Source organism: Polyodon spathula, chromosome 2 (assembly GCF_017654505.1).
Source record: "Polyodon spathula isolate WHYD16114869_AA chromosome 2, ASM1765450v1, whole genome shotgun sequence".
Classification (NCBI taxonomy): domain Eukaryota; kingdom Metazoa; phylum Chordata; class Actinopteri; order Acipenseriformes; family Polyodontidae; genus Polyodon; species Polyodon spathula.
This window is the reverse complement of record NC_054535.1, coordinates 80,001,780-80,019,659: the sequence shown is the minus strand read 5'-3', so window position 1 is coordinate 80,019,659 and position 17,880 is coordinate 80,001,780. Positions and strand designations below refer to the sequence as shown.

General features: G+C 36.2%; 1 protein-coding gene across 2 annotated transcripts in view; it reads left to right on the top strand.

Moving 5' to 3' along the window:
• LOC121301817 (atrial natriuretic peptide receptor 2) overlaps positions 1-17,880 on the top strand; it is a 53,864-nt gene that overhangs the window by 21,948 nt on the left and 14,036 nt on the right. For both annotated transcript variants that reach the window (XM_041231431.1, XM_041231439.1), the window contains exons 8-11: positions 7,945-8,065; positions 11,066-11,140; positions 11,625-11,702; positions 12,185-12,289. In XM_041231431.1, coding sequence (XP_041087365.1) covers positions 7,945-8,065; positions 11,066-11,140; positions 11,625-11,702; positions 12,185-12,289 — 379 coding nt within the window. The remainder of the gene's footprint in view (positions 1-7,944; positions 8,066-11,065; positions 11,141-11,624; positions 11,703-12,184; positions 12,290-17,880) is intronic.

The following is a 17,880-nucleotide window of genomic DNA, read 5'->3' as shown; positions in this document are numbered from 1 at the left end:
GTTCAGAATGAAATGGGCATTAAGGTTTCCTCAGTGGAATGTATAGCTTCCCCTTTATATGCACATGCATAAACAAAACACTCATAGCAGAATATTTCACATGTATTATGCGTGGAAGACAATCTGTTTGGTCTGAGTTGCAAGCTGCTTGCGGACTTGTTAGCATATACATTGTGTGGGAGCATCACACACAACTGTGCCTGGCAGACCCCCTGAGCATTGATCTTCAAAGATTATTCTAAGGAGGCAGTGTCAAGTTAACAATCCGCAAACTATTTTAAAGTAAAAGTTTTGCAGCTCTACCCAGTTGAGCATGAACATTGCTGGGGAGCAGGCTAGGCATATCATATAATTGACTATATCTCGCATTAAGGGTGTTTTCTGAGGGTTATCACAGGCATCACTTGTCAGCTTAATAAAGCCTGAGCTTTCGCACTGATATCTGTCAAGGTGTGTGGAGGGCAAAAATGGGCTTTAAAGCCCCTTACACACCAGACGCGAAGAGCGACACGACAAAGCGACGCGAGAAAATCAATAAAACCACTGCTTTTCAATAGCGCCCTTCACACCAAAGGTGACACGACAAGCGAAATCGCCGCTGCACAAATTCCAACGCGGGCGATGAAAAAAAATGGAACCTGGTCCTATTTTTGCAAATTTGTCGCGCGACAACTACACAACTGAGCAATCAGAGAACAGCTTCATGTCATGTGGTTTGAAATCAAGCCCTGTTTCACTTTGTAACGGGTGCCTACCCATTGTATGTATTTTATTATTTATGAAGGTATTCATTTATTATTATTATTATTATTATTATTATTATTATTATTATTATTATATATTGAGTTAATGTGAGGACAGACGGAAGCCGTCCGACATGGTTATTTATTATTTAATATGACGGCAAAAAGCTCTGCGTTTATGTTTTGTTTATTTATTTAAAAACCTCGTGCAGAAGGTGACCATCTCCCAAGTTAATTAATTGATTAATTGTTGCCAATCGGAAGATGATCACCTGTATAAAAATCTGAAGCCTTGTGCACCCCAGGAAAGTGTCAGAGGCAAGACGTGAGTCTAAATTAATAGAGAAAAAATTGCTATATCTCAAATATACTTGTTTGGAATTGTTAGTGTTTGTTTTACTTTGGCCAGAGTACCATTTGCTTTGTGTTGTCTGTTCAAACTGTTGAATGTTTGTTTAAACTGTTTATTTTGTTAAGTATTAAATACGAGCGCAGCAGCGCCGTTTTCCCAGTACAACCATTGCTATTGTTTCATTTCCTAGTCTGACGTCACCATCCACACGCACCACTCAAAGCAAAGGGCACGCTTTTTTTTTTTTTTTTTTTTTTTTTTTTTTAAATATGGTTCACCATTTTAAAACTGTTTTTTGACATCTGTCAGAGAGACAGTCTCCGAATCCAAGTTTGTCCAGGTCCAGTCGTGTTTAATTTGGGCACACACACACACATATATATATATATATATATATATATATATATATATATATATATATATATAGGATTCCTAATCCTAATTTACTTTTACTTGTCTCTATATACAGGTAGCCAAACCATGAGTATTTGAATAACAGAACGAAATACAGTAACTATAGTGGCAAGTTATTACCTTTAGGCAAACACAGTCTGCTTTCTGATTAAGTGGAGTGCGCAGACTGATAAACTGTAGTATTAATAAATAGGCACTAATATACATTTACAGTATGACTTTCAAAGATTTAGCTCTGCTCCATTTTGTGGATGTTAATATGCCCCTGTCTCTCGTAATGATTTTATCATTTTAAAAAGTACCTGTGTAAATTAAAGTGTAAGCTACATGCTGTACACTGCTGTGTCTTAGACTTTTGCATTTTTCTACTCTGATGCATTATGAGCATCAACAATTTACTCAAAGCCTCCACTAGTGTTTTCTACTATTATAACAACCTTGACTTGCATAATGAAGGAAAACCATTGAGTGAAATAGCTTGCATCACCCGATTTTCAAAGTGTGGTATCCGAAGCATAATCAACAAGTACAGAGAAACATAATCTGTAATTGAAACGAACCCAGGACTGGAAGACCCAAAAAGCTGTCTAACAAGGATGATCAATACTTGAAGAGAATATCTTAAGGAATAGAAAGAAGACAAGTGTTGAATTGACAACAGAGCTGGCAGAAGGCACAGGTGTCGTTGTCCATCAAATCAACAGTACAAAGGTCACACTTGAAATCAGGACTTAAAGGATGTGTTTCAGTAAGAATACCATTGTTAAGAAAGGGAAACACTACTAAAAGGCTAAAATATGTACAAGAACACAGAAATTAGACTATGGAACAATGGTCAAAGGTGCTTTGGACTGTCGATGGATAGACAACAACACCTGTACTTTCTGCCAGTTTTTGTCAGTTGTTCCTTCATTATGCAAGCCAAGGTTGTTATAATAATAGAAAACACTGTTGGAGGCTTTGAGTAAGTTGATGCTCATAATGCATCAGAGTAGAAAAATGCAACAAGACTTTTGCACAGCAGTGTTTATCAGGCTATTTTTAAAATACTCTTTAAAAAGTTTCCAAGATTTAACAAAACATCCCGGCTCCCTCTAACCTGCTTTAGTAGCTCATTTTGGAAATGGTGAAATTATCAATTGAATAGAAAACCATCGTGGACAGTCCAAAATGATTGACATTGATAACACTCTGTTTTATAGCTTGCTCTTCATTGGAACTAGGTGTAAAACAATACTTCTAAATGGACTTATGCTCCTCTTTTTGGATTGAATGTTCAACCTTAGCAACACGTGCACTGAGAAACATTAATGAGGTGCATGGGTAGGGTTGCCACCTGGCCCCATAATTGCAGAACACTTCCGGGACAAGGTTTTTAAGTTGCCCTTAAACTGAAAGAAATAAACGTGAACTGAGCACTAAACTTACTGCTTCTTAATTATCTGAATCATTGTGATAATACAAATCTTACAAAATAAAAAAAGCATCTTGAATAAACATATGTTTAGGCTTATTCAATAAACTTTTTTTTATTTTGTAAAATTAGTATTTCAGTTATCAATATTTAAAAGTTATATCCTGTTAATTAGTAATATATAGCGCTAATTTACACTGACTCTCCCAATTAAATAATAACACTGATCAGGTGTTCTCGCTGTCTGGTGTCAAGAATAGCGAACAGCTGGTCAGTATTAATGATTTGAGCGGAAGAAGGTGATATACTATTAGAAACTAAAGAAACTTTAAAATATATTTTTAAAATATTAATGCAATAAATAAATATTGATTGATGGTACTTATTTATTTATTTAATTTGTTAAAAGCTATTATTGTATTGTCGTGTTGCCTCGAGACAATTAATCAACAGAATCAATTTAGCAAAGGTTTAGCGCTCAATTCACATGTTGATTTTCTTTAGTTTAAAGGCAACTTCAAAATCCTGTTCTGTCTCCCAGTGTTCCGGAATTATGGGGCCAGGTGGCAACCCTATGCATGGGAGCAATGGAGCCAGGTGAGCAAGTGATTGCTCTGTGTTAAAAAAATAATTTTCAAAATATTTAAAACATTTGACTATTAGCCTCTTGTCAGGGCTGAGGCACTGCACTTGCAAATATTGTGTATGTAACTTGTGTAAATAAAGTTTGATATATTTTGAATGTGTGTTTGACAGGGATGGGGTTAAACTCCCATCCCTGCCAAATCCATGTGCAAAATGGGGCTGATTGATTAATTGAGGGTCAATTAAGCCCAGTCACATGGTCTAAAAGAGAAGCCAGATGTTTTGTTCTGTGTTGGTTAGTTCAGGGAAAGGACTAGGGGCAGCAGGATGTGCTCCCTGTCGCTCTGCTGTGATAGCATAGCTTGGGTGCGTTTTTAATTAGTATTTTGATTTGTCTTTTGTCTTTTTTTTGGGGGGGGGGGTAAAAGTACGTGAGAAGCGCTGAATTGCAGTCTTCCACCTCCGTCTGCCATTCCTGCTGCTAGCCAGCCTTGACAGCAATGCTAGTTTACCACAGCCCATTAATGTTAGTGTAAAACTGACCATGTTTATGGGAAACGTCAGTTTTAATAACAAGTTTGTTTTGATTTTGAGATAATCCCAAAATGTATTACTCTTATGTAAATTTTACCTCCACGCGTGGTTGGTTTTGTAATCTCCTTTTTATGTTTTATTTCCTATTTTCCTTTAACCCCATTATAAAGTTTCACATTCTTTCAATGGTTTATAAATAAAAGATTTACTTTGAAACCTGGCCCACACTTGATATTGGTTGATGTTTAAAGAGAAACAGAGGTTTGCAATTAAATGTGGGGTTGGTCTGTTAAAGGTATTCACATATGGTATCTATGAAACAAAAGCCCCAGTGTAGGGTACAGTATTTTGCAGTGTGCGCGCAAAGTCTAGGTTCAAGTGCTGCCAATACCTTTGAAACAAGTGCTTTTAAATAGAAAAATATGTGCTTTGTTATGAATCAGTTTAATAGAGTTTCCAATACAAACCTCTGTCAAGTTAACCACAGCAATGGTGCTTTTCACTTTTACTTATCCTGGCTTTTCTGATTTTCTTAAATTTAAAGATTGTAAGATAAAACAATATACCTACGTTACTGGAATAATATTACTTTTGTAAATAATGTGGTAACGCGATAGATTTTTGACTATAGCTGTACATGCAAGACAGAAAACAGTTGGTTTTCATTGGTGTGTAATGGATAGATGATCCTTTTTCCTACTTTCACCTGAACAAGAGATCTTTGAGGTCTTGAAAGCTTGTGATTAATTTTTGTTTAGTTAGTCCAATAAAAGGAATCACATCTCCTTCTCTGTCTATATTGCTGTGTAATGAAACTGTATTACAACATCATGTTCCACCAGGTGCTGTAACATGTTGTATCGCTGATGATATTAAGCATGCCTTACTGGCTGAAGCTGAATGTCAATTATAGGTTCTGAACAGCAACAAAAGTTTCTGGTATTTTGTGCGAGCTGCATATGAAGAAACTTTAACACAAACAGACTCAGTCCGTAACTTAAAATATTCAAATGCTCTACTTTATTATTTGAAAGCGGCAACAACCAATGGCTATTGATATTCAAAACAGCACAGCACCAGCAGGCATTTTAAACCATGTTTCCATACCTTGCGAGACAGTTATGACAGTCACAACGACAGATCACGTGCTTAATTAGACTGATAAAGACTCCAGGAGAAATCTGTGGTTTACGCGGATTACACAAACCATATGAATATTGTTTCTGTTTGAGTTGTTATACAGTAGCTTTACCTCAGAAGTGTGTTAGCCATTGCACTGAGAATAACATGGTAGGAGGTGGAGATGCGTTACATACATTAAAAAGGACAGCAATGTAATGGATTCAGTATAACAAGGACAGACTCGGTGTGTAGGGTTTGTTAATTATTATTCATTGTGATTTGGATAAAGGCACTGATGCAGTGTGTCAATGTCTTTTATTTTTAGTTAGAGACAGCAGTTCTCTATTGAGTTTTCATACATTTCTGGCACAATACAGAGAACAGACACCTTTAGAATACCCACATTTTCTCCCTCTGAATTTATCACAATTAAGAAAATAAGATTTAAAAAATAAAACTCCATGCTGTTTGAATAAAAAGGAAACTTTGTTTGTGGAGCTTGATTTAAAAAAAATAAGATTTTACTGTATAATGTGATATAAAGTGATATTAGCTAATTGATTAAATACTAAAACAGCTTGCAGTCAGTTAGCCAAAAAAAGGAGTAGAAAGAAATGTGTCAGTGATTTGTGGCCATGACAGCGCTGCCAGCATAGCAGGCTTGATTGTCGACAGAGGAAGTGATTTGAGAGGGCAGACAAAAAAGCAACATCTGCAGCATAGAGGCCAAACTGGTGATGTCATTATTGAGTTAACCCTTTGAAAAGTCAGCAGTAACAAGCCAGTCTAGGCAAATCAGTTCGACCCACCACAGCATTACTGCAAAGCTAAGCAGTGAATTTTGAATACATATTGCCAAGTGAATATATTTAATTATATTTACTGTACTCGAAACAAGAGATATTCCATTTAAGTTAATTTAATTCCATTTAACCGAGCTCTTAGTTACTTAATTGCACAAATTATTGTCTTAATTAGTGAAGATTAAATTCCAGATCTTTAGCCATTGATGGTGTAAAGACAGCTAGCAAGCCTGCATTATTGGGTCTCTTCAGGACCACAGCTGGAGATTCCTGCCATATATTTCTATAAAAGAGCTTTCATTTCCATGATTTCCCTCAGGAGTCTACTTTATTTCCACACTGTGTTTCCATTGTGCCTTGAATCTGATGCCTGGGATGATTCGTATCATCTTACTGGTTTATAAATCAAGTTGTATTTGTGCTGATGTGCTGTTCCTGCCTATGGTCACGGTAAACTCAAATTAAAATGCTTACACCCAGTATCTGACTATTGAACAGGACAGATAAATAATGACATGCTATTAAGTCACAGAAAGTTGTTTTTCACATATGCCTCAACGTTGTGGTTACCATTAAAAAGAGTCTGTGTTGAAGTCAACAGTAAAAAACTGTATTTAGTAAAATCCTTTTTAAAAGAATGTCACATTAGCCACATTATCTTTTAGGAATTCCTAAATGGGAGGAAATTTTGGGAAACTGCATAAAACATGATCATACCAATTTAGCCTCAGATTATTGCAGTCATGGCCTAATTTTTAATATTTTATTACCTTCTTACTTCCAAAGCATGGTTTTGTATTTTTATGTTTTTTAAAGAACTGTTACAGCTGGCTTCTGGAATGGTGAACACGTTAATGCTGTAGTGGGGTGATGTTTTACATAAGGAAGATTATATTCCATTATTGCCAGCTGGGTCTAAGATCAGAAGCTCAGCTCACAAATTAGGCAATCGATCATGCATAGCATGACATACAGTACAATCTGGTTGCATTGCGACTCTGGCTTGCTCTCTATGAAAGCAAAGCACCCAAATGATGATATTGGCTGGACTCTTCATTGCTATCTACAGTATCGTTTAAGGGCTTATTGATGATAGAAGCTGGGATTGGAAAGTGCTTTCCCATGAAATTGTTTATGGTAGAACAGTACACTGCTATACAACCTGATTCATTTGACTGGGCACTGGCAATGCTTGCTTTTCACCTCTTGTAACTTGAGTTACATCTTTGCGTTGAAACTACACAAAATGGGGTTCTTGTGATACAGGCTTTGCCAATTGTGGGCCCTGATCACAAAACATGAAGGACTGTTAACGTTGAGAATAAACTCTAAAACTGCTTATGGTTTTACGAACTGCAAATTTGATGATTTCATCAATATGTGCTGGACAAAACATTGTTTAAATTTGTATAGCTATATTTGTAACAATTTCAGTGCAGTAAATAGTATATTCAGATTATCTTTTTTCTTTCATAATATTGAAACCTTACCATTTCCTCGGTTATTTTTGACACAGAACAACGCTTGCAGCGCATCTAACTGGGAAACTAGTAGAAGCAGTTGTAATAATATGCCACGCGAAGTAAACTTGATAATCTACTATTGGTAAGGAGTGTAGCTGATGCTGGTTGTGAGTGAGCTATTTTTCAGTCAAGAGATTTTCAGTATCTCTTGACTGCCTTGGATTTGCTTCTTTGTGTGAAGCAAATCCAAACAGGATCCTGGCCAAAGCTTGTGGCTTGATGGGAATTCTTCTTAAGGGATAACTAAACATGAATTCTTTGATAGATCACCAAAGTTACCTGGTTCTTTCTAAACATTTTTTGTCGCAATTAGCCACCTAGGTAATTAACAACTTCCTATGAAAGTGCTACACTAGAAAAAAAAAACCTCTCAATTCATTAGTGATGCTCTTTTCTATGCTATTCCTTGCCAAGAACCATCTCCCATTTACATCTGAATTATTTATTAAAACAGAAAGCTGAAACTGGAGAAGGAGCTGGCTGGCATGTTGTGGAGGATTCGCTGGGAGGAGCTTCAGTTTGGAAACCCGGAAAAAAACCACAAGAGTGCAGGCAGCAGACTCACTTTATCTCAGGCGAGTATTGAATAATACCTTTAACATGAATCTAGAAGAGTCACCTAGAGTGTTGAGATAAGAATATAAATGTATTATATTGTACAGCACAGTATATAGCCCAACCCCCAACAACTGTGAAACCCCTTTAGAATACACAGTTAACGACATAAAGCGGTAAGTGTGGTAGATTGTATTTCATTGACGCAATTCTAGGTTGAACTTTACTGGTACAATGAAAACGGTGGTATAAACCTATCTGCTGGAAGGAGGTGGTGTGTTATAAAATCCTGCATGACTGTATTAAACCAAGTCATAGAGGACTGGAATCCTAATGAAGGTTTATCCTTTAGAATTATGTTGTGTTTAGTCTGTTAAAACATTATCCCCTTCAAGACCTTAAAGAATCAAACTCATCTGAATCTGGAGGTATCTTTGGCAGTTAAGTACAGTGTATTTTTAAGTACAGACACCACCCCCCCCTCCCTTTGAAATGGTAATACTTTTCTTTCATAAACTCTAGAGGTAAATGTTGACAGTCCAACAAGCTGCATGCTAAATCAGCTGCTATCCTGTCAAGCACTGTTTAGATATTCATCAGGTCGAATCAGAAAGGATCAGATCCTCTTTAAGGATTAAATGTTGTTCTGTCATATAGGACCTTGTATGAGCAAATGTATGCAATATATTACTTATTAGATAACCACTACACCAACAGGGACTGGATGTAACTTTTTCTGCAATTCCTTTTTCACATCATTGAGATAATTAAACCATCCTACCTAGAGGTTTACCTGTCTTGCAATCTAAGTTATTTTGTACTCTTCCAGATGGCACATTTTAAGCCTCCGTGCCTAATTTTCACCTAACAAACATTCTAAATGAAGATAGAGGCATATTAATATCAGCTATAACTTCTAAAAATTTGAATGAAATCTATTGGGGTTGTACAATACACACACGTTGTACATTACACAATCAGCATAATACTCAGTGATGTTAAACTGCCATACTATTTACCTCATTTTTCTTTAACTATTTAATTATATAAACTGCTCAAACAAATATAGTATAAAAAACTATAAAAGGGCACTTTTTGATTAGAATGAATGAATGTTGGTTTAGTTTAGAACCTTATTTTTGAAAGATATTTATCATTTTAAGAATTATTTAAAATGTTACGTTTATTATGCTATAATAATGATCTTGTTAAAAAACACAATTTCAGATAAATATATATTTTTAAACTTTCAATAAAGTTCACTATGTGATTCTTTGATTTTGTGTGATATTATATATATATATATATATATATATATATATATATATATATATATATATATATACACACACACACACACACACACACACACACACACACACACAAACTATCATAATAATTATTATTATTGTTGTTATTATTTTTTGATTTAAGAAATTTTTATGAAAGGCGCTATATAAAAATAAAGATATTATGAGTGACAGAAAATACGGCTTTTTTAAAATTTCTAAAAGGGAAAATACAAAGAACTGAAGACATGCAGAGGTAATAACATCTGGTGGAGTAGAAGGCTCCATGTTATTTTTTTAGGCTGTGTGTTTTTGTTACTGGCTAATATTATACAAAATGCATCTGGATTGAATTGCTAGATAATTAACTACAGTGATTCTTTGGCTCTTGAGACAAAGAAGGAAAACAAGGTTGATTCTCGACCAGGTATATTACACACTGTGAAAAGGTTTTAGTACCATGTTAAAAATCACATAAAGTGCTTGGAACTAAGCCAGTGACTGGTCCAATATTCTGCTGCATGGTAACCTGGTGGAGGAGTAATGGGCAGTAAATTATATCCTATTGGTTGATATGCACTATGAGGTAATAAGTAGGCAATTGACAATGTGTGCATTTTTGTGTCTTCTGCACGCATTCCAATTGAGTTCTCAATTACTTAATCAAACCCTTAATTGAATTAAGAATGTGCTTAATTAGACATTTTAATTGTTCTCAGCTCCTAAAAAGTCGCCGATTTCAAGTTACTTATAAAATTGTATCGTTAACTTGAAATCTCCAACTGTTTAAAAGCTGAAAACAATTAAAAATGTCTAATTAAGCTAATGAATAGTTAAATTAAGGGTTTGATTACATAATTGAGAACTCAGTTGGAATGAAAACCAGCAGACACAGGGGTCCCTAGGACCAGGACTGGGAAACCCTGTTCTACAGTACTCACTCTGAGAAGGGAATAATGCACAGTATATTACACAAGCATATGTTAAATGGTCATAAGGTCCAACCAGTGTGGGCACGACACTGGCTTGATTGCTACAGTGGTACAGGATACTGAATAGGGCTACCTCTCAGCTCCAAGGCAGGTAGTACTAAACATAAATACTTCTATTTTTATGTTTATTTTTATTATGCATGGCCACTTTATGAACAACCATTTTTGTTTTAGATTAGGCGAAAGATTTATTTTATCTTTTTTTTTTTGCCTACATTTATTTTGAACTTTTTTGGATACAACAGGATTTTCAATTCATGTGTAATGTCATACTGACAACAAGATAAAAATACAGCAGCAGCCTCGCTTTTTTATTTGAAAAACCTGACACAAAGATAAAAGCGAATTAGGTAACTGGTCGCTGACAGAATAACTCGAATGACAGTAGAATGCATCGTCTTTCGTTAACTGAAGGGTCATGTTAATTTATGCTAGGGATGAATTGATTGTCTGGCTTTTCTAGCAACGAGAAATTCAAAAAATAAACCACCTGTCTGTATTTAGATGGTTTGTGCATTTCACGTCTTTTAAAATTTTTTTTTTTTTTTTTTACTGTTTTTGACATTTTCACAAATAATGAACAGGAATCATATCAACAAATTGTCAACAGCATCAAAATGTTGACATAGGAGCAGCATGTATTGTACAGGGTAATTGAGATTTGCTGTGTGTGTTAGTCCCAGTCTCATCTGATTTACAGAGCTGTGTTTAATTAACTGCTCTTCCTGTTTTATTTTAGCGAGGCTCCAGCTATGGCTCCATAGTAACAGCACATGGAAAATATCAACTTTTTGCAAAAACTGGCTATTTTAAGGTAAGTTTATTTTTAGTGTTTGAACATGTTGTCACACACATATACAGTAAACCTACTAACACCCCACAAGTAACTTACATTTGAGTTGTATAACAGCCTTTCATCAAGTAAAGAATACGTCTTGCATTGCGCAGTTTGTCAAACCCAAAATCACTCAACAAAAACCTGGAATATTTTCATTCATTATAGTTCCTGCATGAATACACGAGTCAATAAGCAATTCAATAAGAATGATTCACAAGGAAAACAACTCTGTTGCCCCATATTCCTAACATATTTAAAATGGCTTCATTTTATGTGCTTTGTAACATTTTACCTACAGTGCAGAGCTGCTGTAGACACAACCTAGCATAGTGTGGATAAAATATTCCAATGATGTCATTTTAATGTTCGTTTCATATACTGTATTCAGAGAGATTACCGCTTGAAGTGTTTGGAAGTTCAATGAGGCATAATATCCATTCCTCTGCTTTTTCCTATTCAGGGTAATTTGGTTGCAATCAAGCATGTGAGTAAGAAGAGGATTGAACTGACCAGACAAGTGCTATTTGAACTAAAGCATGTAAGTTTAAATTTAAACACCCTCACACAAAAGAGTATTCATGCCAAACAACCAAACAGCTTATGCATGCTTATGTACAGTACTGACTCTACTCCAGTGCTTCCCCTCTATTACCCTGAACTAGAAGTTATATAAATCCGGTACAGAATTCATATTCACAGGGGAAACCGTTACTTGTTGTATAATTATATATGTATATATATATTACTGGTGGTTGTTATAAAGTGCTACTGTACCCCTGTAATAAATGAAAAAAAGCCACAGTATCCACTTCAGAAGTAAGTAATTTGCTGTCTTTGTAGTCTGAGGTTACATTTTATATATATATTACTTTTACTTGAAGCTTTGGTTTGACGTTTAGAAAGACCTACAGCTCAAAATATTATCTCCCAGCTTTGTTTCAGGACAATATCCAGTTATGAGGAAAAACAAATTAGTAAGTGAAGAGAAAATATGAATAAGGATTTATGTCATGTTTTCAGATGCGGGACGTCCAGTTCAATCATTTAACCAGGTTCATTGGTGCCTGCATTGACCCACCAAATATCTGCATTGTGACAGAGTACTGCCCACGAGGAAGTCTGCAGGTAAGGAGCACTGTGGAAATCTCTGCTATACCTGATATGTATTACCCATAGAGACAAGTGAATACTGCTATGTGGCAAGCTGTCTTGTGCGGTAACGTCAGACCTGGATGAAGCGCACAGTACTTCACGTGAAATGAATGCACTGATTGAGCGTTTTAATAAATAAACAAATAAAACAGTTGAACAAAATAAAACACTGCACACAAAACAAAATGAGACGTTGCCCAAAACAATTTGACAAAACACGACGAGCACTAAACACACAAGCATCGCGCTGATCAATGTCAGCATGAGTAGCGATTTAGTTTTAATTTACTCTCCTTCTCGTTCCCATTCTTTCACCCTGAACACCCAACCCTGAGAGTGATTCTTGCATCTATATATACAGCTGTGCTGAGATTCAATTACTAATTAATCATTCACTTGAATCCCAGCACATGAACTAATTTGTGCAATGACCATGCTAACATACTAATACACATTTTATCTGCACGTGAAGTGATTGTGCAATCCCCGTGCTTCAGTACAACTTATACATTTTAAATCATTCGTGCTACGTAACATAGCCCACATTGTACCCTGTGCACCAATACATGCAGACCACATGCAACATTAAACACAAAAACTATGCACAGGGGCGGGCACCCACCACATGCTACTGTAATTACTAGTAGCTTTATGGAGTGTTTAATTTGTCTGTAAAGAAAAGTTCAGATAAAATGAACCCACGACTTCCTGCCGTTCGTGATGTTTATTTTAATATTTAATGAAAGCACTGTATAATAGAAATAGTTACTTGTAGTCTTCACTAATTGCATTCAACACTAATATAAATACATTTCCAGTACAAAGACGTAAAACGTGAATGCAGTATGTTATAGTTACAAGCAAAAAATCCAAACGTAAAAAAAAGACTTATCACCGTGCTAACACCTTTGATTCAAATAACACTGAAGGCTTCAAATAAATAACTATTTAAGAGCCCCGACTTGCACAGTGGTTGTTTTTTTTCAACTGTTTGTTAATCTTTTTTTTTTTTCATTTTAATAAAAATGCTTGTGAGTATGGCCCAACGAGAATAACCCTGGATATCAAGAGATATACTCAATTATGTGTTGTCTTTTAGCCATTTATACATCATAAATAATGCTGCATACATTTAAGTATGTTTTAAAATGAACAGAACTGATGCTTTAAGAATACATTTAAATATGACTGGTATATAACTGAAGCCAAAAGTTCCATACAGCCCTTATTACCACTTACTTTATAATCCATCCAAGTCATGCAATTACCAAGGCTGAAATGGATGTATTAAACAGTAGTCAAAATAAGTGGGTTTTAATGTACTCAACCTAAATATTAACAGACTGACAAATGTGTGATCTCCCCATTTTGCAACAGGTGGAATGAAAATGTCATAGCAGCTAAGATTTAAAATGCTGGTGTTCTACAGCATCATTAGCTTTTTTGATGTGGAGTTTTTTGTTCTATTTTTCTAAAATGCTGCTTAATCAGTTTCCATGGCTACACCACAGGAAATTGTTCTCTGGCATGTAAATAATTTTACTGCAGAATCATAAGGAATTAGAAATAGGGAGTTAGAGAAAGTTCATTGGGCTCTGAATACCTAGAACAAATTATAAAATGGAGGAACAGTAAAAAAAAAAAAAAAATATCACTTGGGACCATTTTAAACGGCACATTGATATATATTGCCACTGCAACTTTATTTATTTATTTTTACCAACAATTACACTAAAAATTCAGTGGTTCTTTTAAAATGTGATAAATTAGTAACTGTAAAACACATACCATCAATGTACCAACCTTGTAACCAATTCATTGAATTAAAAATAAAAACAATTCCAAATGTATCTACCCTTTAGCCCATTTCAGATTTTATTTTATTTTTTACTTTTTAGAGTGACCAATTATTATTTTGATTTAATTTAGCCCTGATTTGGAATTTCCAGTTATGTTTTTTCTCCTCACCGCAGTGAGTCCCCCCACAGCACTGACATTCTGAAGGCATGTGAGCATCCTCTGATCTCACAAGCCTACAGCCTTTTATGCCGAACAATCCAGAAGGGAGGTGGGCGGTCTACCGATCTCAGAGAACAAGGATCAGCCCTAGAGCCTTGCTACGAGCCCGGCGGGACCCAACAATAAGTGTCGGGTTTGGGTTGGGTGTAGTTTGTGTATTATTGTTCGGGTTCAGGTCGGGTTGGGTTAGTGTTATCAGTGAGTGGATTATAGTGTTTTTAATTTTAAGTCAGTATTTTTTTTTTCTTCCTCTGTGTGCGAGTGCTTCCTAAAACTCACTTCCTGCTTCATGATTTTTGAAAAACTGCTCTTTAATTCACCGTTAGTTTTCTTTCTTTTCTGTCACTCGTAATGCGCTGTCATAGGCAACTCTGAAACCCGGTTTATAGCATGACCCGCTTTAGGATTGCCCGCGTGGCAATCATGATATAAAGCTGCATATATCAACTGGAGAATGTGTAGCAGTGGAGTGTTCTGTTGCTGGAAAGGGTACGTCTAAATCCACTGTTTGGAAATATTGCAACATTGTTGTATTCAGCGATAATAAAAGTCCTTGTGACTTTGTACAATGCAAATCTTGCAAAATATGACAGTAAAAAGACAGAAAATTAATCTCTGCAGTGACACATTGAAAAGCAATGTACTTGTCTTGTAGCTGTTTTGTGGTGTAATATTTGTTGTTGAACGTTAACTTAGCGATTTCATATGATATAGGCTTGTCCAAAATGAGTATGCGAATTTGCAAGAGCATCTTCTTGTGTGGATGTTTGTGGTAACAAAGTTTTGAAGAAGCCTGTTGTTGTCTTCGTTTAAATAGTGCAGTGCTGAATTACTAGGAAAGGAAATTAATGAGATCTGATTATAACTGGAAATCAGTAATACTCTGAAGGTACTTAGTTGCAATAGCGTATGTTAGGAATATATTTGTGGAGATGGTCGGGTCGGGTATGCAAATATTTCAGAGGTCTCAGGCTCGGGTCGGGTTTATATTTTGTCAGGTTGGGTCGGGTTCAGATCAGGTTTTAAATTTAGGCCTGAGCAGACCTCTAATCATAACCGCCTTTTATCTACTCTCAGTGTGCTTTGTGTCAGGCCAGTAGGGTTCGCTGTTGCACGTGGATGAGTCCCTTCTGGTATCCCATCCCCGACCCTGGGAGCGGAGGCAATGTGATGCCGACTTCAGAGTCCCCAGCAACGTTTAGCCTCTTTGCACAGCCCGGATGCAAACTGGCAGCGTCCAAGCTGTGTGACTCATCCTGCGCTCCCAGTGGCAGTGCTTTAACTGGATGAGCCACTTGGGGCCCCACCCATTTGAGATTTTTAATTATCTAAACAATGTCAGAACTAAAAACTGCTGCCCATAAATTTATAAAACTGATTTTTCATAGACCTCATTTAATTGTATTTTTACTGCATATACCTTTATGGTTTAAATAGCATCGGCATTAAGATTAGCTGCTGTTTAGATTATCAAATTAGAACCCTTTGTTTCTCACATGAAGAACCTGGCTTTCTGATGTAAAAAACAGCATTCTGTTTTACAGACATTTAAAGCTTTGAGCGTGATCATGCAAAAAAGGCATTGCAGTTATTTGATTTAGTGTTGGTTCTGTATGAAACGGTAGTGCTCACAATGCTTTTTATAAGAATTAGGTGCAGTATATGAGATATGACAAGAGGTATTTGCGAAAACATCATCAGCCTTTATTACCCCACGTTTAACAACAAGGGGACTATCAATTCTTCTGGCTACTTTCTATTTCCTGGAATGTTTTTAGAGCATAAACAGCTCAAGAGTTGCCTTTGGCAAAAAGACAAAGCAAAACCTTCATCTAGAGGAATTGCAGCGTTTACAAGCTGTATAATCCCATTTCTGTCCAGTGCGTGCTGTGAATACCAGCATACCTTTGGTGTTGCTCTGTAAATGTTTATCTTATTTTATTAGTGATAACCTTTGTTTGTATATAATATTTCCACTGAAGAATGTATCTACATTATGAAAAGCAGTGCTGTGGTGTTGCAGTCAAGGCTGGCCAGCGGCAGAAATTGCGAACCCAGAAGCGAAGATGCAATTCAGCGCTTTTGCATACTTTTATTTCTTCACCAAACAAACAAAAGGTTTACACAAACAAATCAAAAACAAAACAGCACCCAAGCAACGCCTGTCTGTGCAGGGCTGGAAGCTCAGCCTGCTGCTCTCAGCCCTTCTAAACTCATTTTTTTCCTCCCGCCACCAACAAATATTTCTTAGTTCTTTTTAAATGGTGTGGTGCTTTCTCCAGGTGGTTAATTGACTGACCAGACAACCAGGAACAGCATTCTCAGGCTGATCGTCAAACAATCGACCTCCCCAGAAAGACACCAAACCACAGAAACTCATATATTTTAATGTGCAAGGCGTGTCAGAGGCCCCTATTCAGTAGCATTATATTATGGGGATATTCACTCATTTCTAAGTATTTCCAAAGTGCAACACACTCAAGATATTTAAGAAGTCTCATAATTATTCCCTTAACATGTGGATTGTATAAGTGTGTTAAATGCATTGCATCATATCGTAATTGTGACATTATGAGTACACAGGCAAATCTACTAGTTTTAATTGGTTTCAAAATATAACCGTTGGATCACCAACTAAATAATTAACTAATTATATTGCAGTACACGTCTATAGTGGAAAGCAACCTTGCAATTCACGAGAGCTAAGAAGTCACTTTACATACTTAAGGAAACTGGACATTGAAGTAACTTGCAAAAAATGATGGTGATTAAGTAGATTCAAGAAAATGCACAGAATCCTTTTCTTCAATCAGTTGCCAGGTTTATTGAAATATGCAGGGAGTCTGGTCCCAGGTACAGGACAAGCAGAATACTCATCATTACAATGTTTGCATGACATTAAATACCCTTCTGTATAGATGGTCCACCTCCCCTTTCTCTGACACTTAACCAATGGTCAAGGTACAACACATTATTCTGTTAATTTAGTGTGTGTGTGTGTGTAGTCTAGTGTGACAACCTCTGAACTCAGTGCATTCTTCACACTCCTGGAGAAAAAAGGTCCATAAATCTGCCCCTTTGATCCCAGTGGCATTATCTCTTTCGATCTCTCTGAGAACCTCTGGGTCCAACGCCAGTCCCTGGGAGCCTTTTAGCCCCTTTATGCTTTGCATTCCAAAGTCTTACAGCCTGGCCCCTTCTGGTCCACAGCATTGTTATCTTTTTAGCTTGCAGTCAATGCTGGGCAAGAAACTTGTAGACGCAATGTCTCTATCAATTGTTAGCAGTACATGCAATTTGAACCAAACAGTCTGCTATCTGCAATATTAGTCTCTTTTCAGAAAAAAACACCAGTATTGCTCTGCCAGTCCACATGCGTAGCAAACTGCTAATCAATTCTCGATCCATGTTTTCCAACAGACATGAATTGCCTTTTCTACATTTTTTGTTTTGGTGCAGCACACAATTTTTACATAAATTGATATACTGGTATTCATCTTTTATTTAGCTAGGGAATATTTAGCCCTGATGTATATATTGAGGGG